This window comes from Hylobates moloch, unplaced genomic scaffold, assembly GCF_009828535.3.
Source record: "Hylobates moloch isolate HMO894 unplaced genomic scaffold, HMol_V3 SCAFFOLD_9, whole genome shotgun sequence".
Taxonomy (NCBI): domain Eukaryota; kingdom Metazoa; phylum Chordata; class Mammalia; order Primates; family Hylobatidae; genus Hylobates; species Hylobates moloch.
In genome coordinates this window covers 78318166-78344624 of record NW_026652284.1, presented here as the reverse complement: position 1 = coordinate 78344624, position 26459 = coordinate 78318166, and the positions used below count along the sequence as shown (strand labels likewise).

The window sequence follows — 26459 nt, the reverse complement described above, 5'->3', positions numbered from 1 at the left end:
GTCTCAAAAAAATATATATATATTATTATTATTATTTTTGACAGGGTTTCACTCCTGTTGCCCAGGCTGGAGTGCAGTGGCATGATCACAGCTCACCTCAGCCTCGACTTCCCAGGCTCAGGTGATTCTCCCACCTCAGCATCCTGAGTAGCTGGGACTACAGGCACGGGCCACCTCACCTGGCTAAGTTTTTGTATTTTTAATAGAGATGGAGTTTTGCCATCTTGCCCAGGCTAGTTTTGAACTCCTGGGCTCAAGTGATCCTTCTGCCTCGGCCTCCCAAAGTGCTGGGATTACAGGCGTGAGCCACGTAGTCTGGCCTGATACTGTGATTTTTATAGCTGAAAATATCTCAGACAGTAATTCATAAATCTTTTCACCTCCAAGGACTCCTTCTATCATTTTTCTTCCACATACTTATGTTTTGATTTTATCATAAAATTGCATTTATTATATATTTCTCCATTAAGTAATCAGTGATATTTTCTGATCAGCATGACAAGGAGTGTTACATTAATATTATTCTGATTAAAAGCAAAAAACATGTGATGTCTTAGCTTGTGCTTCCTGGCTTTATTAAGGACAAAAGTACATTGTAGACTTTTCAAATCATTGAAAATGATATGTAAAACTTCATACTTTCGTGGACAGAGACACACAGGAATATCAGTTATATTAACATTTCAAAAACTGACTCTAAGAAATGTAAATCAACCAAAAGACCAACCTTTTTAGATACCATTTTACTTTTCAGAAGTGTCACTTCTCCACAGTAAAATAGTGAATAAAGTACTGTGAGCTCTCTGTACCCCAGAATATAAAAAGCATATGCTTCCTTGGATTAAAAAACATTTTAGACAAAAATGGGAGAAAGCATTATCTGGCCTATTTTTAACCAAGTCCAGCAGGATATGTAGAGTGTGAAGGCCAGAAAACAAAATTGTTAAGAGTCTAGAGCACTCCTAGTCTGAACAGAAAGAAATATTGAAGAAATATTTCAGATTCCATATTATTGTGGAAGCAGAAATGGTAGAGATGAATAGGTAACCTTCATTCCCTCTTGTCCCCTATTCAGAATTCTGAATAGGTGTATATATGCTTTAATGTTTTGTGGGTTTTGTTTGTTTTTGAGACAGGGTCTTGCTTTGTTGCCTAGGCTGCAGTGCAGTGGCACGATCACGGCTCACTGCAGCCTTGACCTCCTGTGCTCAAGCGATCCTCCCACCTCAGCCTTCAGCATAGCTGAGACCACAGGCACATGCCAGCCACCACACCTGGGTAATTAAAAAGAATTTTTTTTTTAATAGAGATGGAGTCTCACTATGTTGCCCAAGCTGGTCTCAAAATCCTGGGCTCAAGTGATCCTCCCACTTTGGCCTCCCAAAGTGCTAGGATTACAGACATGAGCCACTGTGCCCAGCCTATGTATGTTTTAGTTTGCTGTAAGGCCAAAAGCTTTCACTGAGTTTACAAGGTCCTCTCACTTGGATTCATTGTCCTTCCCTCTCTTGATCTTTGTGAGCATGTTTAATGTCCAGGATGACTGGTAAGAATATGAAGGTTGAGCTAGGCAAATTAAGTTCCAAATCACTAATAGGCTGCTTCCTAATCTGAACACTAAATAGTAGATGACAATGAATATGATAGTTTTCACTGCTTTACAATAAGTAGATGGGCCAATACAAATCAGATGAACTTGTTAGTACTTGCTCCAACAGGAAATGCAGCCTTGTCACTTTTAATTCTCATAGCAAGTAAAAGCCAGAAGCACAATAATTTCAGGTGCATACAGAGTTCTCAGAAACTTGGAGCAGCCATTTTGGTGAAGGAAAACCAAAGGAGGGCCTTGTGTTCACTCTGTCCAACATTTACCTGTTGGTATTCTTTCAAAGTCACTCTGAAATGCTAGACTAGCATCAGAAAAAATAACATCTGGATGGCAAAGTCCTTTCTTAAAACATACACATTTCCCAACTTTTTGGTATGAAGGTTTTTAAATTTACAAAAAGTTGAACAGTAAAATGAACACTCATATACCCTCCACTTAAATTCAACAATTAACATTTTGCTGCATTTGTTCTACCTGCCTATCTACATAAATTTTTATTTGAACTGCTTGAAAATAAATGGAAGAAATCATGATATTTCACTCAAATATGTCAATGTACATCTCTTTAGAATAAGGGTATTCTCTATATGACTTAAAAGTAGTTATGTTTTATAATAGTAATCTTCTTATAGTCTGCACGCCAGATTCAGCCGCTGCCTGATTTTGTGAATAAAGTTTTATTGGAACACATAAGTGCCCATTCCTTTACATATTGTCTATGGCTGCTTTCGTGCTACAACTGCAGAACTGAGTAGTCACAGAGACCATATGGACCTAAAGACCTAAAATATTTACTATTTTGTTCTCAACAAAAAGTTTGCCAGCCCCTGCTCTAGTATGTGTGTGGAAATATTTACAAAATATCCATGAATCAAAGAACTTTGGCTGTCTTTTTTGCATTGAAAGTGTTTCTCCCTCTAGAATATAGGTTTTGCTCTGTTGTGATTAACCGCAGAAGGTATGTGTGGGTTGCAGTGGTGTGGAGGTAGGAGTGAGATTGAGGAATATCCACTGCCTGGTTTTCCTATACAGGGCCCTGTGATCGGTGCTATAATATTTACTGTGATCCTCACAACAATACTATGAAGTACATATCTTTCTTTTATCCAGTTTTTTTGTTTGTTTTTGAGACAGAGTCTCACTCTGTTGCCCAGGCTGGAGTGCAGTGGCATGATCTCAGCTCACTACAGTCTCTGCTTCCTGGGTTCAAGCGATTCTCCTGCCTCAGCCTTCTGAGTAGCTGGGATTACAGGCGCATGCCAGCACACCCGGCTAATATTTGTATTTTTAGTAGAGGTGGGGTTTCACCATGTTGGTCAGGCTGGTCTCGAACTCCTGACTTCAAGTGAGCCACCTGCCTCTGCCTCCCAAAGCACTGAGATTACAGGCATGAGCGACTGAGCCTGGCCTATCCTATTTTATCCAGTTTTATTGATGAGGACACTGGGGCTTATAGAGACTTTTTTTTTTTTGAGATAGAGTCTCACTCTGTCACCCAGGATGGAGTGCAGCAGCACGATCTCGCCTCACTGCAACCTCCGCCTCCTGGGTTTGAGCAATTCTCCTGCCTCAGACTCCCAAGTAGCTGGGATTACAGGTGTGCACCACCACGCCTGGCTAATTTTTGTGTTTTTGGTAGAGACGGGGTTTCACCATGCCGGCCAAGCTGGTCTCAAACTCTTGACCTTAGGTGATCCACCAACCTCAGCCTCCCAAAGTGCTGGGATTACAGGTGTGAGCCACCACACCTGGCCGCAGAGATTTTAAAAATTGCTCAAAGTCATGCAGGTATGAAAGAGAAATGTTAACCAGGCACAGTGGGTCACACTTGTAATCCCAGAACTGTGGGAGGCTGAGGCAGGAGGAGTGCTTCAGGAAGAGTTCAAAACTACCCCGGGCAACAAAGTGAGACCTCCATCTCTGAAAAAAAAAAAAGAGAGAGAGACAGAAAGAGAAACCAAGGCCCCAAGTCTGTCTCCAAAGAGAAATAGAGTGGATTCAGTTAAGATTCCCTAGGAGGCATTCCCATTTTGTGGTCATGATTCAGACACAAAATGAGTGCTTTGGGCTTCACTGGTTTCCAGTACAAAATCATGGTAAGATCCTTGGGAGAAAACAACTAAGTCCTTTCTTTAAAGTATAGTGAGGACACATAGTATATTAGTCTTTTCCTGCTGCTTTAACAGAACACTCCAGACTGGTTAATTTATAAACAGAAATTTATTGGCTCACAGTTCTGGAGGCTGGGAAGCCCAATATCCAGGTGCCAGCAGGTTTGGTGATTCTTATTCTAAGATGGTGCCTGGAATACGGCATCCTCTGCGCGTAGGAATACTTCATCTTCACAAAGCAGAAGGGCAAAAGAGACAATGAACCTTCTCATGGCCCTTTTTATGGCATTAATCCATTCATTAGGGCTCTGCCCTCATGACTTAATTACCTCTTAAAGGCTCCACCTGCTAACACTATCACATTGGGGGATTAGGTTTCAACCTATAAATTTCGGAAGGAACACAAATATTCAAACCATAGCACATAATTTGGACAGGATACTTGGTATCATATAAAGAAAAGTGCCTCAGAAAAGTTACCTCATGAACTTTAATCATTTATTCTCTAAAACAGGGACAGCAACTATACTGATTACTTTGGAGGAAAGTGAATATTTAAAAGCTTTGCGGCCAGTCACAGTGGCTCACATCTGTAATCCCAGCACTTTGGGAGGCCAAGGCAGGCAGATCACTTGAAGTCAGGAGTTCGACAGCAGCCTAACCAACATGGTGAAACCCCAACTCCGCCAAAAAATACAAAAATTAGCCTGGCATGGTGTCGGGTGCTTGTAGTCTCAGCTACTCGGGAGGCTGAGGTGGGTGAATCGCTTGAACCTGGGAGGCGGAGGCTGCAGTGAGTGAAGATCACTGCCACTGTACTCCAGCCTGGGTGACAGAGCAAGGCCCTTTCTCAAAAAAGAAAAAAAAAAAGCTTTGTGCTCCTTTCTCTCCTCTCCTTCCATCTCCTCCCCTAAATTAATAAATAAAAACTTTGGCACAGCAGCTCGCATCTATAACCCTAGTACTTTGGGAGGTTTAAGCAGAAGGTTCAGTTGGGGCCAGGAGTTCAAGACCAGCCTGGGCAACATGGTGAGCTCTCATCTCTAGAAATAATTTAAAAATTAACCGGGCATGGCCGAGCGCGGTGCCTCACGCCTGTAATCCCAGCACTTTGGGAGGCCGAGGCGGGCGGATCACGAGGTCATGAGATCGAGACCATCCTGGCTAACACAGTGAAACCCCGTCTCTACTAAAAATACAAAAAATTAGCCAGGCGAGGTGGCGGGTGCCTGTAGTCCCAGCTACTCAGGAGGCTGAGGCAGGAGAATGGCGTGAACCCCGGGGGGCGGAGCCTGCAGTGAGCCGAGATCATGCCACTGCACTCCAGCCTGGACGACAGCGAGACTCCGTCTCAAAAAAGAAAAAAAAAAAATTAACTGGGCATGGTGGCATGTACTTGTGGTCCCAGCTACTCTGGACACTGATGCAGGAGAATTGCTTGAGCCTAGGAGGTCGCGGTTGCTGTGACTGTACCACTGCACTCCAGCCTGGAAGACAGTGAAACTTGGTCTCAAAAAATAAATAAAACAAATGCTTTGAGGCAAGTTCTTGTAATCCCAGCACTTTGGGAGGCCAAGATAGGAAGATTGCTTGAGCTAGGAGTTCAAGACCAGCTTGGGCAATATAGTGAAACTTGTCTCTATAATAAATATATAATATATACGAGAGATAAATATATATATAAGCTAGGCATGACAGCACACACCTGTAGTCCCAGCTACTAAGAAGCGGAGGTGGGAAGATCCCTTGAGCCAGGGAGGTTGAGGTTGCAGTGAACCATGAATGTGCCACTGTACTCCAGCCTGGGTGACAGAGCAAGACCCTGTCTCAAAAAAAAAAAAGAAAAGAAAAGAAAGAAAGGAGAAAAAAAAAGGCTGGGCATGGTGGCTTACGCCTGTAATCCCAGCACTTTGGGAGGCTGAGGCGGGTGGATCACGTGGTCAAGAGCTTGAGACCAGCCTGGCCAACGTGGCAAAAAACTGTCTCTATTAAAAATACAAAAAATTAGCTGGGCGTGGTGGCGGGTACCTGTAATCTCAACTACTTGGGAGGCTGAGGCAAGAGAATTGCTTGAACCCGGGAGGTGGAGGTTGCAGTCAGCCAAGATTGCACTATTGTACTCCAGCCTGGGTGACAGAGCAAGACTGTCTCAAAAAAAAAAAAAAAAAAAAAAAGCTTTGAAAGTAGAACACTCAATAGAAGGGATCATTATTGTTTACTTTATACCTCTATCTAAGCAGGCATGTCTCAGAACCAATTTGGCTATCTCATTCTTTATGTCTCTAATTCTCAAATTTTAGTAATTATAATAATCATCTAGGATGACTGTTAAACTCAGATTCCCAGGACCCACACCCAGAGATTTCTTCCATAGGCCTAGGTGGGGTCCAGGAGTTTGAATCATTGATTTTGATGCAGGTGATCTGAGAGCCAGACTTTGAGAAGTACTACATTGAGGTGTAATTGATGTTTCATGAGACATTTATTGTAAAAGAACACTTCATTATTAATATTAAAAAGGAACTTTTTATGTAACAATAATTAATGCTTACTGTAAAATAATTCAAGCAGTACTAAAAAAACCTAAAGAAAAAGTAAAGGTCCCTTCCTCATCGCTCACTCTTCTCATCTCTGTTTTGATATCTGACTTTTCCAGACTTTTTTCTATGCCTATACAAATATATAGTCATTCATCACTTAATGACGAGGATTCATTCTGAAAACTACATTGTTAGGCGATTTCATTGTTGTTTGAACATCAGAGTGTACTTGCACAAACCTAGATGGTATAGCCTACTACACACCTAGGCTATATGGTATAGCCTGTTTCTCCTAGGCTACAAATCTGTACAGCGTGTTACTGTGCCTGTAGACAACAGTAACACAGTGGTATTTGTGTATCTAAACACAGAAGAGGTACAGTAAAAATAATGTATTATAATCTTATGGGACCACTGTTGTATACGTGGTCCATGATTGACCAAAACATTATGCAGTGCATGACTGTATATTAAGAATGACGAGCATTTGATGTTTCTAATTTTTTGCTGTTATAAATAATGCTGCCCAGGCACAGTGGCTCACGCCTATAATCCTAGCAGTTTGGGAGGCCAAGGCGGGTGGATTGCTTGGGCCCAGGAGTTCGAGACCAGCCTGGTCAACATGGCGAAACCCCGTCTCTACTAAAAATACAAAAATTAGCTGGGCAGGAGAATCACTTGAACCCGGGAAGCGGAGGCTGCAGTGAGCCGAGATCATGCCACAGCACTCCAGCTTGGGTAACGGGGAGATTCGGTCTCAAAAAATGAATAAATAAAGCTGAAATAAATACTCTTGTTCCCATGTCTTTAAGCAACTCTGTGACTGCTGCTGTAGGATAAATTGCTAAAAGTTGAATCACTGGGCCAAAAGACTCAAATAGCACAGAAGGGAATATAATTAAAAAGTGCTTCTCTACCTCCTTCCAACCTCCAATCCCATTTTCCTGAGGAAGCCACTGTCATCTTGTATATCCTCATACGAAATGCTTATATAGGTATGTTCTTTCTGTTTTGACACACTGTTAATCCTTCAAGAGCGCCTTTTTCTTAACCTATTTTATGCCTAACTTTAATTTTCCTGGTGGCTATTTAATTTTTTTTTTTTGAGATGGAGTCTTGCTCTGTTGCCCAAGCTGGAATGCAGTGGCACGATCTCAGCTCAATGAGAGCTCCGCCTCCCGGGTTCACACCATTCTCCTGCCTCAGCCTCCTGAGTAGCTGGGACTATAGGCGCCCACCACCACACCTGGCTAATTTTTTTGTATTTTTAGTAGAGACGGGGTTTCACCATGTTGGCCAGGATGGTCTCGATCTCCTGGCCTCGTGATCCGCCTGTCTCGTCCTCCCAAAGTGCTGGGATCACAGGCATGAGCCACCGCGCCCGGCCGTGGTGGCTGTTTAATTTTAGAGCCTTCACTGTTTTCAGGTCCCAATGGCATCACTGACGACATGCCTCTTTCATTCAGAGAGCTTCTCCCAAAGGCTATTCAGTAATGGACAAGGAATCTCTAGGGATTTAAATAAACTTCTGGGAAAAGGTTAGAAAAGGCAGCAAAATTTGAGCATAAAATGATTTCTTATAATTCCACTCTAAAGCAAACGTACACTTGTAACATTTAAAGCTTTAACGTTCCACTTTTCTTTTGTATTCTTTTTTTCTCCTTCCTTCTCATGAATGCTATATTCCAGCCAAATTGTACTAATCACTCTTGTCTCCTTTTAGCTTTTTTTTTATTTTTATTTTTTCACGAATTTGTGTGTCATCGCTGCACAGGGGTCATGCTAACTTCTCCGCATCGTTCTAATTTTTAGTATACGTGCTACTGAAGCGAGCACCTTTTAGCTTTGCTTCTGCTCTCCTGACTAGAATGCATCCCCTCCTTGATTTCAGTTAATCCTGCAAAGTGCTTGACTTCAAAATCTCAGCTGACCTGTCTAACTTTAATAAATAATTTAACTTTTGTCTCTAATCTTAGCCCTTGTAAAATAAGGATAACAATGCCTATTAGGTTATTGTAACCATGAGTTAAGGTTTGTGAAAAGTACATGAAAGTCTATACAAAACTAATTATTCCTATATTACTCTCCTTTAAGGCCTAGCTAGATAGTAGGCTCTTTAAGAAACAGTCACCATGTCTTTGTATATTCTTAGTGCCTGGAGTGAGGATGAATTCATCATATAAATTTGTTAAATAAACACATTATGCTATTTGCTTATACCTTCCTTCAGACAACAGACAGCAAGGTTTCTGAAGGAATCTTATATGACCACGGGCTTAAGACAGGTGACGGCACATGGTACTGTTTGTAGAATGAACATGTAACATCTGTAACAACAACTTCATATGGCAACTTCATATAATTGTGGTCTTGCCTTCTCAACATGACTATTAGCCTCCTGAAGGTAGGGTGTAGTTCTTTGCATATCAAGCGTCTAAGAAAAATGTTTGATGATAATGGAAAAAAAAGATTCATGTCTGAATGTCTAATGTGAATGGCAGACTCTAAACATTTCCAAATGGTACGTGGAGTGAATTGTAATAGAAAAGGCTCTTGAGGATTCAACTTCTTTTTTTTTTTTGAGACGGAGTCTCGCTCTGTCACCCAGGTTGGAGGCAGTGGCGCGATCTCGGCTCATTGAAAGCTCCGGGTCAGGGTTTACACCATTCTCTCGCCTCAGCCTCCCGAGTAGCTGGGACTACAGGCGCCCGCCACCACACCCAGCTAATCTTTTTGTATTTTTAGTAGAGATGGGGTTTCACCGTGTTAGCCAGGATGGTCTCGATCTCTTGACCTCGTGATTCCTCGGCCTCCCATAGTGCTGGGATTACAGGCGTGAGCCACCGCACCCCGCCTGAGGATTCAACTTTTATAATAGGATGACAACCACAAATGAAATGTGGATCAGGAAAAAAAAATAACACAGGATTAAAAGGTGGACTGGTGTTTCAACCTTTACTCTATCAGGTAGCAGCAGCACAACTTCTCCAGGTCTCAGTTTCTTGAAGTCAGAGAACTAGTTATCTGTTAGTTCTAAAATTAGTAAAAAACAAAAAGTTTGTTTATAAACTAGAGCAATAGAGGAAGGCAGATACCTGGATTTGCAGTGTTAAGTAATTTATGACTAAATATTAAAGCAAGTACTATGATAATCTAATTCAACTTGGTTGGTTAATTTCTCATCAAAGAGGGGCACACACTTGAATGAACGTTATTTTTATTTTATTTATTATTATAATTACTGTTTTTTGAGACGGAGTCTCTCTCTGTCACCAGGCTGGAGTGCAGTGACGTGATCTCTGCTCACTACAACCTCCACCTCCTGGGTTCAAGTGATTCTCTTGCCTCACCCTCCCAAGTAGCTGGGACTACAGGCACGTGCCACCAAGCCCAGCTAATTTTTGTATTTTTAGTAGACACAGGGATTTACCATGTTGGCCAAGATAGTCTCGATATTTTGACCTCGTGATCCTCCCGCCTTGGCCTCCCAAAGTGCTGGGATTACAGGCGTGAGCCACCGTGCCCGGCCTTATTACTTTTTTTGAGATGGAGTCTCGCTTTGTCGCCCAGGCTGGAGTGCAGTGGCCCAATCTCAGCTCACTGCTACCTTTGCCTCCCAGGTTCAAGCGATTCTCCTGCTTCAGCCTCCCAAGTAGTTGGGATTGCAGGCACGAGCCACCACACCTGGCTAATTTTTGTATTTTTAGTAGAGGTGGGGTTTCACCATGTTGACCAGACTGGTCTCGAACTCCTGACTTCAGGTGATCCGCTCATCTCGGACTTCCAAAATGTTGGGATTACAGGCGTGAGCCACAGCATTCGGCCTGAATCAACTTTAATTGTGAAGAGACCTAAGTTACCTGGGCTCTGGTCCTAGCTCTGACAATAGCCCTAGATATGTAAAATGGACAATAAAAAGGTTACTATCTCATGGGACTTTTGTGAGTATTAAATAAATATATGTAAATGACTCCTGGTACAGCACGCGTTTTTTGGTGAGGCTTAATTAAGGAGGGGAAGAGGTTTCCTTCACATAGCTTACCCACTGGTCTGATTGATTAGGTGGGGATTTTCAGCACCTAATATTTTCAGCGGTCTGTCTCTGGACATTTATACCAAGATCCAACGTTAACAGCAAAAATACTTTAAAAAAAATTAGACCTGCTTATCGCGCTCTCAGTGCAAACTCGGCTCACAAGTTCACGCTAACACAGTCACAAAAGGCGAGTTTTGGGAAACTCGAGCAGGGCGCCACCGTTCTCCAGGAGACAGGTAACTTGGGTGACCGCAGGGGTGAGGACACAGCTGCTTCTACCAAGCGGAGAGTAAATGCGGGTGCTGCGGCGCATCGGAGTCACCCACAAGGCTCTCCAAGAGCCGCGCCTCAGGGCAAAGATGAATTCAGCGGCATTAAGACCGTGGTCGCAGCCGCCGCAGCCTCTTCTCATGGACCCTCCCACCTCACCTTCAGTCAGCTTTTCGAACTCCCTCCGGGTTCTAAGCGCCTCAATTCGTTAGACCGCAGCTCGCACCTGAACAGCAACACAACGCCGAGAGGCTTAAAGGCCCGCAGAGGGGGAAAGCGAACACCCCTGCAGCCATTCTTTTTTTTCCTTCTTTGAGACAGAGTCTCACTCCGTCGCCCAGGCTGAGTGCAGTGGCGCGATCATGGCTCACTGCAGCCTCGGCCTACCGAGCTCAAGCGACTCTCCCGCCTCAGCCTCCGGCGTAGCTGGGAGTAGCTAGGACTACTGGAGCGCGCCACCACGCCCGGCTAATTTCTTTTTTATTTTTTTGTAGAGACGGGGGTGATCTATGTTGTCCAGGCTGGCCTTGAGCTGGACGCAACAGATCTTCCCGCCTCAACCTCCGAAAGTGCTGGGATTAAAGGTATGAGCCGCCGCGTACGGCTCCGCAGCCATTCCAGCTAGCGGTACCTATAGCAACCGGCAGCTGCCCTCCGCTTTTGCTCCGCCCCTTCTGCTTGCGATCTGTTTCCGCTTCCGTTCCTGCAGTTCCGGCTCTGCCGTGAAGAGCTTTGCATTGTGGGAACTCTTTCCTTTCTCGTTCCCCGGCCATCTTAGCGGCTGCTGTTGGTGAGTGGGCTCCTACCGACCGAGGTTTAGGCAGCGCGGGGAGCTTTGCGGGTTGCCGTTTGTAACTCCGGATCTTAAACTTCCTGTCCTGTCCTCTGTCTCTTCTAGGTTGGGGGCCGTCCCGCACCTAAGGCAGGAAGATGGTGGCCGCAAAGAAGACGGTGAGTGAGGCGGGCCAGGCCCGGAAGCCGATTCACGTGGAGAGATGTCTCGGCCAGGGCAGGCAGATGTGAGCCCACTGGGGTGACAGCATGCCTGCTGGCATTTGGAGGGCCCCAGAGGGAATCTCAGTGGCCCTCTCAATGACTTGGGGTCCTCGACTTCGGAAGTTTAAGGGGCTCGGCTTCAAAAAGCTGGGTCCAGTTTTGAGGTGGTTGCAAGCGAGGCCCTTAGGTCCATATTTAATGTTTGCTTTGTAGAAAAAGTCGCTGGAGTCGATCAACTCTAGGCTCCAACTCGTTATGAAAAGTGGGAAGTACGTCCTGGGGTACAAGCAGACTCTGAAGATGATCAGACAAGGCAAAGCGAAATTGGTCATTCTCGCTAACAACTGCCCAGCTTTGAGGTAATCGAAGAACCTGAACGGGCGTCGCCTACCGCGAATTCATCGTGAACGAATATACAGGAGTGTAAACTTGTAATCTGAGTACCATGAACTCGAACACTTACAGGATAATTACGGTAGCGATTGTGGTGTTTGGCCCTTCATTCCCGTCTCCCCCACCAACCCCCAAATCGTGCTCCCCTTCTGTGAGCTTATTTTTGGGGGATAAATGTGTGTGTGGCAGGAGTGAAAACAGAACATCGAGGTTTAATGCAAGCACAGACACATTATTTGTTTTTTCCATGTATTTTGTGTCCTGCTTTTTTGGTTCTTTTACCTTTGAGGTGCTTTAATGATGCTTCATTGTGTGAACTTGTTTTAGTGTCAAAAAACTAGGTAAGAAAAGTTGAGGCGCCGGGCTATGGAGTTGCAGGCTGTCATAGAATCACGTAGTTTAGCCCACTAAATCAGTTCTGAGTCAAGGTTTATGCTTGACTCAGTGTTTTGAAATTGAACTTAGGGGGTGTTGTAAATAAGCCAAAGAAACTTGGACCTTGCACAATACAAGCTATGTGACCAAATTTTCTGTGGTGATGCATAAGCTGCTTATATATAGGGTGTCTGTAGTTACTGTCAAATCTTTGAGGGCCCTTTCTGTCTCGTCCCATGGGTTGGGCTTTTCCCTAACCATTCTTTGAAACTTTAAAGCCCGTCTTCTATAGTAGTGCTTCTGAAACATGACTGTGCAAAGGAGTCACATGGGTGATGTTGTTAAAACGCAAGTTCTGATTTCATTGGATTTGGGATGGGGTCCGAGGTGCCTTTTTTTTTTTTTTTTTTTTTTTTTTTAAAGACAGAGTTTCGCTCTTGTCACCCAGGCTGGAGTGCAATGGCACAATCTAAGCTCACTGCAACTTCCGCCTCCCAGGTTCAGGCAATTCTGCCTGAGCCTCCGGAGTAGCTGGGATTACAGGCACCTGCCACCACGCCTGGCTAATTTTTGTATTTTTAGTAGAGATGGGGTTTCGCCATGTTGGCCAGGCTGGTCTCCAACTCCTGACCTTAGGTGATCCACCCACCTCGGCCTCCCAAACTGCTGAGATTACAGGTGTGAGCTACCGTGCCTGGCTTGAGGTGCTTTTTTCACTAGTACATTGTAGCGCTATTGCTGGTATGTGGATCCACATAATTGAGTGGCAAGATAGTATAGGACTCCTTTCCGATTCCTAAAACCATTCTACTAAACTGATGCTGAAATTTTGTATTTTTAGTAGAGACAGGATTTCACCGTGTTGGCCAGGCTGGTCTGGAACTCCTGACTTCAAGTGATCCAGCCTCCCAAAGTGCTGGGATTACACGCGTGAGGCCAGAAATTTTAACTCTAAAACGATATCACTCCCCATCTAGAATTCTGGGCACTAGGGGGATAGTGATAGAACTGGCTTATCTTTTAAAGGTTTAGATTCTGGATCCTCTACTTACTATTCTGTGGCTCAGTTTCATTAGATTAAAAAAAAAAAATAGGACTGTGTGCCGTGGCTCACGCCTGTAATCCCAGCACTTTGGGAAGCTGAGGCGGGCGAATCCCTTGAGGTCAGGAGTTTGAGACCAGCCTGGCCAATATGGTGAAACCCCGTCTACCAAAAATATAAAAAATTAGCTGGGTGTGGTGGTGGACGCCTGTAATCGCAGCTACTTGAGAGGCTGAGGCAGGAGAATCACTCAAACTCAGTAGGTGGAAATTGCAGTGAGCTGAGATCGTGCCACTGCACGATCTGCCTGAGTGACAGAATGAGATTCCGTCTCAAAAAAAAAAAAAAGTACATAATACCTACTTTAGAGATTGTCATGGAAATATAAAGTATGTGGCCCTTACTAATGCTAAATAATGCTTTGCTTTTGTTTATTTGCATCTTACCCTCTTCCGTGAGTATTGATACTATCTTAAACATAGTAGGGGTTGAGTAGATATTTGCTGGTTGCCCCTTCACTTGCAAGGGATACATATAAATGTTGGTTTGTATTGGATAATGAATATGATGTTTTTAAGAGTAATACGTGATTTTGTTACTTTTTGAAGGCCTTAACAACATTAACACTAGAAAAGAAGTAGTAACATTTAGTCTGTCAGTCACTTGGCATCGCATTTATTTATTTGCCCTTTTTGGTTCCCAAAGGAAATCTGAAATAGAGTACTATGCAATGTTGGCTAAAACTGGTGTCCATCACTACAGTGGCAATAATATTGAACTGGGCACAGCATGCGGAAAATACTACAGAGTGTGCACACTGGCTATCATTGATCCAGGTATGCTTTTTAAATCATAAAGTCTTTTTTTTTTTTTTTTTTGCCTTTCTAATGTAATGTCTGGACAAGTATTCTTACTACGCAAATGTCTTTGGTTCCTAAATTCAGATAGGATATGGATCTAGCAAGGCATATCCTGTAGTTGTATTTTGTAGAGAATTGGTAATGAATGCCAATACATTATAATTGGCTTTATTATTAAAATTTTTACTGTCAGATAATGAATTTCATTTGATGAAGTACCTATGAAATAATGACTTAGAGATTTGGTAAAAGGTGAAATTATAGGGGGAGAATAATCTGGCAAAACAAAAGAAAGTAATTCTTGCTTCCTGAGAACAGACATGTAAAATTAGCTTGAGAAAAAAAAAGTGCCGAAAAATCTACATCATTCTATTTTCCAATTGTGAATCTTTGATTCATAGAATACTGCGAATATTCTCGCTGTTCTGATTTTGTAATAGTCAGGACAGGCTAAACATTCGCTATATTAAGACCACGCGTGTGTCCCCAGACCTAGTTCTTTCCCTAGGTCTGGTTTTATAAATGCTGGTGATAAACCAATTTTATTACATGATCATTTTGTGTGATTATATAATGGCTGTGATTCTAGGTTATCTTTGGTCAGCCTTAAGAAAAATGACAGTACAGCTAATGTGATAACTTGTGCAAAAAATCAGCGCTAATTTGCAGACCATTGTCTACAGAAGGGATAACCAAAGGTAGAGAAATTTTATGGTACCAGTTGCTATTAAATGAATTGTAAAATTACTGTTTTTTTTTTTATTTTTCAGGTGACTCCGACATCATTAGAAGCATGCCAGAACAGACTGGTGAAAAGTAAACCATGCAAATTTTTCCTTTAATAAAATTTGCTTGTTTTAAAAACATTGTATCTATTTCAGTATTTTTCTCTGTTTTTGTTTCAATACAATTTCCTGAAGGTTGGATTAGAGAGGATGAGGCAGATGTGGTGGCAAGACTTTTCAGTAAAGAGTTACACATCCTGGGCCGGGCGCGGTGGCTCACGCTTGTAATCCCAGCACTTTGGGAGGCCGAGGTGGGCGGATCACGAGGTCAGGAGATTGAGACCATCCTGGCTAACGCAGTGAAACCCCATCTCTACTAAAAGTACAAAAAAAATTAGCTGGGCGTGGTGGCAGGCGCATGTAGTCCCAGCTACAGAGCTTGCAGTAAGCCAAGATCATGCCACTGCACTCCAGCCTGGGCGACAGAGCAAGGCTCCGTCTCAAAAAAAAAAAGAGTTGCACATCCTGATTTCTGTTTTCCAGGGTTTTGTTGTTGTTGTTCTTTTTTTTTGGAGACAGTCTTGCTCTGTCGTCCAGGTTGGAGTGCAGTGGTGCAATGTTGGCTCACTGCAGCCTCCGCCTCCCAGGTTCAAGTGGTTCTCCTGCCTCAGCCTCCTGATTAACAGGGACTACAGGCGTGAGCCACCACGCCCAGCTAATTTTTTTTTTTTTTTTTGTATTTTTAGTAGAGACGGAGTTGTTGGCCAGGATGTTCACTATCTCCTGACCTCGTGATCCCCCGGCCTCAGCCTCTCAAAAGTGCTGGGATTACAGGCGTGACCCACTGCTTCCGTCCCAGTTTTTGTAAAGGGAGTACACTGGGTTCCTTTCTAGTACTAGCTGTTTAGGAAGCTCAAGTTTTGTAATTCCATTCTCAGGACATTGTTTGCATTTTATATTCGAGTATGCTTAGGAGGCAACAAGGTTAACTACCCAGAATTTAGCCAGAATTGCAATTTACCAAATCTGAGTAGCTAAAAAAGATTAACTGAAATGTTTCCCCATCCAAAATGCTGTCATAGGTTAAGAAAAGTTTTACTTTAATGAATAATCTTTCCTAAGGTAAGTGATTGGTGCACTTGGAAAATTTCTGAGTAATTCCAGATCATCAATAGGTAAGTCCATGTTTGCCCGAGTATGTTTTGTACTGTGAAGTACGTTAAGTATTCACATTTTTGGAAACTATACTGCATCCCCCAAGAGTATGTCCCAGGGAATCCTTCATATGTTAATATCCTTTGGAACATTCAAAAGAATTAATTTGAGGGGAAATAATGATTTAGTTAGATATTAATTTACAGAGTTGAATGGTGCTAGTAAGGTATGCCCTATGTAGTCAGCTGGGCTTTGAGGGAGGGAGGCCACAGATTGGATTTTAGACTCAATCTCCTTGCTCCTTTTCTCCCCTCTTTCAGGCAAGTTTTGATGGTAGATGGGTGAGACAGTAAATGAGGATGCCTTCTAAATAGTATGCAGAAAATCAAGCATTTACTGCACTTGGAGTCAGAGGACCCCAGCTCTTTTTTTTTTTTTTGAGACAGAGTCTCGCTCTGTCACCCAGGCTGGAGTGCAGTGGCGCAATCTCGGCTCACTGCAAGCTCTGCCTCCCGGGTTCACGCCATTCTCCTGCCTCAGCCTCTCCGAATAGCTGGGACTACAGGCGCCCGCCACCACGCCCGGCTAATTTTTTGTGTTTTTTTAGTAGAGACGGGGTTTCACCGTGGTCTCGATCTCCTGACCTCGTGATCCGCCCGCCTCGGCCTCCCAAAGTGCTGGGATTACAAGTGTGAGCCACCGCGCCTGGCTGTGGGCCCCAGCTCTTAATAGCTATATCACAGCCCTGGGTGGGTCTTATTCCCAATTTGATAGTCGGGGGTTAAGAGTTTTTTTCAAGGGAATAGCTCATGATTTTAGTTTGTGTCCATAGTTAATCTGAGGTTGTGGATATATTAATACTTCGGAGAGTCTGGTTTTTAATAGTTTACCTGTTCATTTACTCAGTATTTCTCAATTTGGGAGCACTACTGACATTGTGTAATGGGACAGTTCTTTGTTGTGGAGGGCTGTGGATTCTGCAGGTATTTTTCATTCTTGGTTTTCCTTCCATGTCATTGTAATCACCCCCAAATGTCACCACATTTTTAAACTAGCTTCTCTCCTGGTTAAGAGTCACTGAATATATGAAAGATTTTAAGTGTTCTAAGGTGTTCATGTTTACATATCCAGAGACCCGTGTGGCCAAAGTGATATAAAATATTTGAATCCTTGATAAGAATTGCTTTGTCTGACTACTGGTCTCTAATAGTGTTAGTTTATTTTCATAGTTCAAAATGTTTCAATCTCACGGTTAAGGTAGTTTGTGTGCTTATTATCTACTTAGTCAGTTTTTCCCACAAGTTGACTTTTCACACTATTTGGGTTAGTTTTTCCTCCAGGTTGACTAGCTCGAATTTAATTTCTCAAGGGGTGGTGACCTAAAGAATACAATATTGCAAATGTTGGTGTACCCTTTCTTTGCGTGGTTTCTGTTGTGGTTTTTTGGCTGCAGGCATTTTGGAATGATGGTTTTTTAGACAATTTATGATTTCTAGGGCCTTCTATGTAGTTGATAATATGTTATATTTGGTTTTTGCCTTTTCATTATATGTTCTTTTTGTGCAGTCACAACTATTCTTTCTTTCAGCAAGAAAGTTTAGAGAGACAAGAAGTTTAAAGCTAGTAGACAGGAAGCATTCCTTACTCATTCTGGCCTATGTTACCTTTGATTAAGTGCTCTTAAACCGCTGTCAGAGAGAAAGTGACACTGGCCAGGAAGATCTGGGAAAGTGTAAGGTGACATTTAAAATGTTCTTTTCTAATTATAATGAAAGTAGTGTGTTTGGGTAGCTCTAATATTCAGGGGATTGTAGAAAATTCCAGCCAATTGGATTTACTCCATACCTCTACTGAATGGAAATAGAAATCTCAAAGAAGAGGTTGGATATTGTAGAATGTGTTAAGAATTGCAGTTGGTATGGGATGGTGGCAGGAGCAAAAGGAATGTGGAGAAGAAACCAAATTTTAGGCTGATTATGAATATAACTATTAATAGTTGGGCCGGGCGTGGTGGCTCACGCTTGTAATCCCAGCACTTTGGGAGGCTGAGGCGGGCGGATCACGAGGTCAGGAGATCGAGACCACAGTGAAACCCCGTCTCTACTAAAAATACAAAAAAATTAGCCGGGCATGGTGGCAGGCGCCTGTAGTCCCAGCTACTTGGAGAGGCTGAGGCAGGAGAATGGCGTGAACCCGGGAGGTGGAGCTTGCAGTGAGCCAAGATTGCGCCACTGCACTCCAGCCTGGGCAACAGAGCGAGACTCTGTCTCAAAAAAAAAAAAAAAAAAATAGTTGGGTCGTCTGGAAGATAATATTATAATCTGTGTCATGGAAAAGTTTTCCATCCCCTGTCTTCCAACTACCAACTACTCCTTAGACTTGCTGCTCCCTTCACCTGCAGTGGAATCTGGTTTCCTTCCCCCATTCCTCCCTTTTCTGGGCTTACCTGTGCTTGTTCTGAGGGTAAGCCTAGCACCCAGTCTAAAACAGGTGCTTCTGAGTTACCTTAGAACCTTTTTTTATGGCATTGATTACCTCTCTCTAACTAAGGTTCTACAGGACAGGGACTCAAGGTATTCAACTTTGTGTCACTTATCAAAAATTAGAGTGGATAATGACTACTAGGGCTTAAACATTTACTTAATTCTCTTATTGATACACTTGTGACTTTCTAGTTCAGAATTTTGTTAATAGTACTTAAATTTCTTATGCATTTACCATTATTTAATTTACTACTGCCTGTTTGCTTCAAAAGATAGTTTAGGGGTGGGAATCTACCAGATTACTTTCCTCAGGTCAGCAAAGAATTTATTCTGTCTTTTCATTTACTCAACATACACTTAGCTCAGCACCATCTTTGTGTCCAATACTCTGGGCTGCTAAAGAGTAAAAATATAATAGTTAATACTGAATGTTTAAAATGTTTTAGGGTCCAGCGCTGTGGCTTACGCCTGTAATCTCAGCACTTGTGGAGGCTGAGGCAGGAGGATCACTTAAGGCCAGGAGTGTGAGACCAGCCTGGGCAATGTAATGAGACCCCATCTCTACAAAAAAAGTTAAAAACATTAGCCCATTGTGGGGCACAGGCCTATGATGCCAGCTACTCAGGTGGCTGAGGCAGGAGGATTGCTTGAACCCAAGAGGTTGAGGTTACAGTGAGCTATCGTGGTGCCACTGCACTCTAGCCTGGATGACAGAGCAAGACCCTGTCTCTAAAAATAAATAATATGGTCGAGTGTGTTGGCTCACGCCTGTAATGCCAGCCCTTTGGGAGGCTGAGGCTGACTGATCACCCTGGGGTCAGGAGTTCAAGACCAGCCTGGCCACATGGTAAAGCCCTGCCTCTACTAAAAATGCAAAAGTTAGCCGGGCATGGTGGCAGGTGCCCGTAATCCCAGCTACTCAGAGGCTGAGGTAGGAGAATTGCTTGAACCCGGGAGGCGGAGGTTGCAGTGCGCCAAGGTCATGCCACTGCACTCTAGCCTGGGTGAAAGAGCGAGACTCCATCTCAAAAAATAAATAAAAGTTTTAGGTACCTTACAAAATAGTGTACATGTTAACTCATTTAATCCTCTGACCACGCAATATTATTATTGGCCTTATTTTGCAGATTAAATCCAGTAAGTGATGAAAGTGGAATGCAGAACCCTTACACTGAGATTTACAAGTGGCAAAAACAAGCAAAATGGAGAAATATTTTAGACAATCTTTAAGTTAAATATCTTGGATTAATCTGTAGATTTTAATGCATTGGTTGGAGGCTTTTTTTTTTTTTTTTTTTGCCATGAGGTTTTTCTTCCCCCAGGAGAAATGTGTTTAATAGCTAAAAATATATATATATGTGTGTGTATATATATGTGTATATATATATATGTGTGTGTATATATATATATATATATATATTCTCATGGCAGAGAGATAAAATGTTAGGTTGAGAGGTATTTAATTGCTAAAAAGGAGGAGGCAGTCTTTTCAGCCACTAGGTGGAGCCTGAACACAACAGAGAGTAAAGTAGAATTGAGCCACCTTGGCAGCAATGCCAGAACTGACAGTCATGCACCTCATAATGATGTTTGGTCAGTGATGGACTGCATATACAACAGTGATCCCATAAGATTATAATAAGGCTGAAAAATTCCTTTTCTGTGTTTAGATACAACACCATTGTTTTACAGTTGCTTACCGTATTCAGTAACATGATGTACAAGTTTGTAGTCTAGGGGCAATGGGGTATATAACATAGCCTTGGTGTGTAGTAGGATACCCATCTCGGTTTTTCTTTCCTTTTTTTTTTTTTGAGACGGAGTCTCACTCTGTCCCCAGGTTGGAGTGCAGTGGCCCGATCTTGGCTCACTGCAAGCTCTGCCTCCCGGGTTCATGCCATTCTCCTGCCTCAGCCGCCCGAGTAACTGGGACTACAGGCGCCCGCCACCACGCCTGGCTAATTTTTTGTATGTTTAGTAGAGACGGGGTTTCACCGTGTTAGCCAGGATGGTCTCAATCTCTTGACCTCATGATCCGCCTACCTCAGCCTCCCAAAGGGTTGGGATTACAGGCGTGAGCCACCGCGCCCAGCCCCATCTAGGTTTTTGTAAGTGCACTCTGATGTTCACACAATGAAATGACCTAACATGGCATTTCTCAGATCATATCCCATCATTAAGTGATGCATGACTACCTCAAAAGTAATGTCAACCCAAACCAGTACTACTTCCTAATGAAAACTTGTGTTTTCAGGGTCAGATGGATTACTCAAATGTAATATAAACTAAAGGTTTAATACTTTGAATCAAAACTTCTATACCCAGAAGGAATCATGGTTTTCAGATAAAGTTGAGGCCTAGGAGATGGTCTTCCAACTCTTCCTGCACTGTCCGTTAAGAGGACATTCTGATGGAAATACTTGTCTTTAAATATGTAAACATAAGCTTATTCAATATGTCTTGTTTGTAAAGCATTTGGACTCTAAAGTGACTTCCATGGGAAGGATGTCATTTTGGCTACCTTTGTTTCTTATTGAAGCTCCCACTTAGGGTATTTCTTGCTGTAAGTTCCTTCATGAGTTGATAAAGTTGAAGTCTTTGTCCCTATTCTCACTTCCCTATTTTCTCAATTTGGGTATATCCTTTTAGAACATTTCCTATACTTACATATACATATTTACATATCTTTGAACAACTAGTGACATTTTTGATTTTGTTTTTTTAATTTTCAGGAACGGTATGCCAAACATTTTGTCATTCTTTTTAAAGTCATCTTTGTTTTGAGTTTGAGCATGTATTTGTATAGATGTAGCACATTCCTGTACATGTGGTGTTGTATTTCTGTGGTATGGATTACACCAGAGTTTATCAGTTCCCCTTCTGATGATGTTTAAGTTGTTCCTCATTTTTTGCTTTTACACAGTCTAGTAACATTCTTATGTAGGTCTCTTTGTATGTATGTGCTGAAATCAACTGAGTGCAGTTGCTAGATTTACAGGGTTGTGTGCATTTTCAGTTTCATGAGATGTCAACAGACTTACTCTACAAAGAGTGCCATTTGCATTCTTACTACAAGAACCTCACATTTCCACATCCTTACCAATACTTGTTAAAAAACATACTCATTTTTGCTAAGCTGATGGGTGCAAAATGGTATTGTTTTAACCTGCATTTTCCTGATTACTAATGAGGTTCAGCATTTTTTTCATAGGCATATTGGCCATTTCTCATACATACATATCTTCCACTTAAACTAAGAATTTTTGCACTGAATACCATTCTCTGACATGGTGAATTTTAATATTGTATAAAAAATCCAACTTGTTCCACAAGTATATATGTCCTGTGATTTTATGCATACATCCATATACATATATCAAGGTAAAGTCCAATACAAAAAAACAGCATTTCCTATGGCCAGTGTTCTACAGAAGTAAGACTGTGCAAACTTTATCGTATAGTCAAATTGAGATTGCAACACTAAGGCAGGACGAGGCAGAAGCAAGTTGTGTCCACAGTATATTACAAAATACCTTGCATAGCTTATTCATTCTCACCTGGTAAATTCATCTTAGAATTCTGAAGGATATTTTTCCTAGATAAATTTATACAAGTTAGTGTATACTTCTTGTCTTTGTTCTGTGGCAAACCAGCTTTCTCAGTACTGATTGTTTTACTTCACAACATTATTGATTTAACAATAGCCTGAGCTTTGGGGCTCTGCACTGCTTTCATCGTAATCCTCGATACAATGACTACAAATGTGTCGCGATTTCTAATCTTCATCTGTATCTCAGGCGATTTTCCAGGGCTTCCATTCTCTGTGTCATTTCTTCTAGTAAATCTCAAATTAAGGAAGATGAATTGTCTATTTTTATTTACATTTAAATATAACTTGATTTATCCATGTAAAATTTTGGCTTCTGAAATATAAATGGTTTTGGGGTTTTTTTTCCATTTCTGTCAAGTATTTTAAAACTCTGACTTGTAAATTTATAGAACTCATTTAACATATTCTGTCAAGACAAATATTTTGGGTTTGTTTTTTTTTAACATCATCAAAGCCAGATGGCTCAGTGTGAATTTGTCTTTTTAATTTTAATTTTATTTATTTTTGTTTTTTTCTCTTTTCTTGAGACGGAGTTTTGCTCTTCTTGCACAGGCTGAAGTGCAATGGCGCGATCTTGGCTCACTGCAACCTCCGCCTCCTGGGTTCAAGCGATTCTCCTGCCTCAGCCTCCCGAGTAGCTGGGATTACAGGCATGTGCCACCATGCCCGGCTAATTTTGTATTTTTAGTAGAGACGGAGTTTCTCCATGTTGGCCAGGCTGGTCTCGGACTCCCCACCTCAGGTGATCTGCCTGCCTCGGCCTCCCAAAGTGCTGGGATTACAGGTGTGAGCCACTGTGCCCGGCCTTATTTATTTTATTTATTATTTTTTAGAGACAAGGCCTCACTATGTTGCCCAGGCTGATCTCAAACTCCTGAGCTCAAGCAAGGCCACCTAGGCCTCCCAAAGTGCTAGCATTACAGGTGTGAGCCACAACACCCAGCTGCAGTCTTTTTTTTTTTTTTTTTTTTTTGTAATTCCACTTCCACCCTTAATGCTTGCAAATTAGTTTGCCATAGCACACTTCTAGGAGCCAGAATTGATAATGTTGGGAATGTGGTGAAGAGAAGACAATGAAAGAATTCGGCCTTGGAAAGTAAGATACGAAGTCAGAAGCAAAGGGCAATAGGGAGTTTTCACCATGATGCTACATAAGGCCACAGTTTTGAGGAATTCTGACCTATGTAAAAATATGTCTTTAGTCTCTTGTGAGTAGAACTTTGGGGTGGGACAGGCAAGCGAGAGGAAAAGGGCATTAGATTAGGTATTGGTCTTCCCTGTAAGCTCAATACCCTCTATCTGCCCTCTTGAGGGCAGAATGAGAGCCCATGTTCGTCAATTAACCACTGTCAGAAAGATTATTTCATTTTACTTAAGGGAGCATATTTCCAGCTTTCAGAAATGGAATTTCTCTATGCTGTTGTTCCTTATTACATAAGCCCATTGGCACAGAGATAGTTCAGAATTAAGCCATTTCCCTATAGACTAGTTGATGCACTTGAGATATCAGCCAGCTTTAGTACGCTTACTGTAATTTTAAGTTTAGAGCACTTGGCAGGGTGTTCAATATGTAAAAGCACCGAATCCTCTTTTCTTTGTTATCCCCAAGCATTCCTTTTATTTGTAATATTGTTTTAATGAATCATTGGATCCTGCTGTTCCCTTGGTGGAATGTTTCATTTTTTAGAGTGCTGATAGAGAAGATCTCTGCTGCCGAGGGAAAAAAAAGAAAAAACCACCCCTGTCCTCTAGAAACTAAACACTGAATCTATATGTGGCTGTGGTGTTCCTTGGGGCTAAAGGACAAGTTTGGACTACTGAGTTTGAAACCTCTTCATTCTACAATATTCTTTGTCTATACTTGCCGTACTTCTGATGCACTTCAGACCTCATCATGTCCTACACACCCTCCTAGCAGAGAGGGAGTTAGGTCAGTGTCTTTTTTCCTTACTTTGTATGCTGACCGACAGGCCTTATTGCTAAGCCCCCGAGAACAGCCGATGGCAACTAAGTGCTTGACTGTTGCTACTAAGCTTGGCTTGCCCTTGCCTAAACACCTGTCAGGCTGCTTTTTAAAGCAAAAAGCCTTTCCTGAAGTTCACTGTTCTTCGTGACTTCATGGGATTGACTTCAGTTGATAAAACCTACATAGAGTGTGTGAAGTTTTGATAATATTCTTTGCATTCCATACAGAAGCATAATACAAGAAAAGGATATAGCGCTGTGTTAATTTTCTTACTTCTTCGTTTGCAAGGTTCTGGAACATTATAAGATTTTCACATTTGCATTGATCGTGTTTTTCTTCCAAAGGGCTTCCTGAGAAAGCAGATGGAAAGTGTTCACCTCTAGAGTCCACCAGACTTCCCAGACGCATAATAATGGGAATGAATCAGCATGTGGAGGAAACCATAATGAAAGACATGTTCCACTTTTTCCATGCAGCCAGATCCAGTAAATACCAGGAAAGCGCTGTATATGCTTCCAACACTGGAAGTGGCCCTTATTGTGGATTACTAAGGAACACTACTTGAGTTTCTTTTAGTTTATGTTTTAGTTCTCATTTTACTTAAATTCTTTCTTCTCTTTTCCTCTATACTATTTCCTACTTCCTTCTTTTCCTTTCCTCCTTAAAGCTAAGGTTGTTGGCAAGCTGAAAGGCTGAAATCAAGTTATCTTATAGTAATATTTTACTTGGAATTACCTGAAGGTTTTGTTGAATGGGAAAGCTTTTGTGTAGACCGTAAAAGATTGTCTTCTTCAAACAGATATCTGTGTTGCACTGCAAAATTAGAACAGGAAAGTAGGTCTTGGATATTTATGGTGACTGGCTCAGATTCTGTAAAGAGAAAGAAAACTGCAATCAAACCTGCTTAATGCTTTTGGTTATAAAACAGCCATCAGCAGAGTAAGGTACTTGGTATTCCTAGCACTTGGTACAGAGCTTTACTTTGGGCATACTGAAGCAAAAAGACTGTTACCTTCAGTGGAGTAAACATCTTTATTAAAAAAACAAAAAACAACAACAACAACAAAAAAAACAGCCAGGCGCAGTGGCTCATGCCTGTAATCCCAGCACTTTGGGAGGCCAAGGTGGGTGGATCACTTGAGGTCAGGAGTTCAAGACCAGCCTGGCCAACATGGTAAAACCCCGTCTCTACTAAAAATACAAAAATTAGCTGGGCATGGTGGTGGGCGCCTATAATTCCAGCTACTCAGGAGGCTCGGGCAAGAGAATCACTTGAGCCCAGGAGGTGGAGGTTGCAGTGAGCCGAAATTGTACCACTGCACTCCAGCCTGGGCAACAGAATGAAACTGTCTCAAAACAACAACAACAAAAACAAAAAAAAACAGTCACCTGAAATGATGCTAGTTACCAAATATGGCTTAAGGTAAGAGTAAATGTTAACTATCTTTTTGAGGGAAAAAAGGCCTTAATTATCATAATTTGAACATACTTACATTCACTTCTTTACAACTTTTATCTGGAGGGAAACCATGGTAGACGCACCCACTAGAATTTCTAAAAACACTGCCTTAAAAACTACCTGTTGGCTGTTGGACCCTTTTTGGCAGTTCCCCTGCTGGAGAGTCCTGTCTTCCATCGGAGTCTTCTAGAGCTGAGCAGAAAAAGATGACCAAAAGAAGTGACGGTTGTCCACAGGCATGTGTGTGTTCTTCAGGAAGCTGGTCCCAGATCACCTCCTTACCTACCTGCCATAACCTAAGGTTTTTTGGTTTTGTTTGGTAACACCAAAGATTCAAAAAAGCAGTTGGTTACCATGATACTTATGACGACTCTAGGGCAATTCTCCTAAGAGAAGCTTGGACCCCTTAAGTACATCTTAAGAATGCTCCAAAAACTGTCATGTCTAGAAAGTAGGGCAGAAGAAAAGGTGAAGTTGTTGAGGGATTTTAGTTGCAGTGGCAGCAGCTCCACTTGAGGCATTTTAACTTGAATGAAACAAGAGGCAAAACATTCTCTACTCACAGAAATCTGAAAGGCCTTCCCTCCCTGTTACCCCTCATCTCAAGAGTTCTTTCCCTAGAGGGGTAAGACACAGCACTTAGACTGGGATCTAACTGGTGAACTGGGGACATGAGTACAAGGAAAAATAGGCAGAACTGCTATCTGTAAACATATCTGGCACATTTAGTAAACTGGAGAAAAGCATGCATAACAAAATCTGAAGTCTGAAGGGCGGTCTGATACTCTGTAAACAAGTAGTCCATGCAGAAAGGCATTAATTTTAACAG

At 42.2% G+C, this 26459-nt stretch overlaps 2 protein-coding genes and 2 non-coding genes across 7 annotated transcripts in view; 2 read left to right on the top strand and 2 right to left on the bottom strand.

Annotated features, from left to right (window-relative positions):
- Positions 1 to 7989: 7989 nt before the first annotated feature.
- Positions 7990 to 8096, bottom strand: LOC116813961 (U6 spliceosomal RNA). The gene has a single exon (XR_004371080.1). It is a non-coding gene; the product is annotated as a U6 spliceosomal RNA (small nuclear RNA).
- Positions 8097 to 8973: 877 nt separating this feature from the next.
- The window catches only part of MATN2 (matrilin 2), a 185138-nt gene continuing 167652 nt past the window's right edge, over positions 8974 to 26459 (bottom strand). Inside the window, exons 16-19 of one of the 4 annotated variants that reach the window (XM_032760107.2) lie at positions 25751 to 25822; positions 24907 to 25041; positions 24423 to 24521; positions 21370 to 22433 (exon numbers count right to left, since the gene is read on the bottom strand). In XM_032760107.2, the coding sequence (XP_032615998.1) occupies positions 22378 to 22433; positions 24423 to 24521; positions 24907 to 25041; positions 25751 to 25822 (362 nt within the window). In that variant the 3' untranslated portion in view covers positions 21370 to 22377. Of the gene's footprint in view, positions 9294 to 21369; positions 22434 to 24422; positions 24522 to 24906; positions 25042 to 25750; positions 25823 to 26459 lie in introns of those variants that run through there. The other 3 variants (XM_032760106.2, XM_058444040.1, XM_058444041.1) reach the window with 3 other exon arrangements.
- On the top strand, positions 11198 to 15098 carry RPL30 (ribosomal protein L30). The gene is made up of 5 exons (XM_032760108.2): positions 11198 to 11356; positions 11465 to 11517; positions 11776 to 11921; positions 14078 to 14208; positions 15003 to 15098. The coding sequence occupies exons 2-5, from the start codon at positions 11497 to 11499 to the stop codon at positions 15050 to 15052; spliced, it is 348 nt and encodes a 115-aa protein (XP_032615999.1). The 5' UTR covers positions 11198 to 11356; positions 11465 to 11496; the 3' UTR covers positions 15053 to 15098.
- On the top strand, positions 14638 to 14769 carry LOC116813987 (small nucleolar RNA SNORA72). The gene has a single exon (XR_004371094.1). It is a non-coding gene; the product is annotated as a small nucleolar RNA SNORA72 (small nucleolar RNA).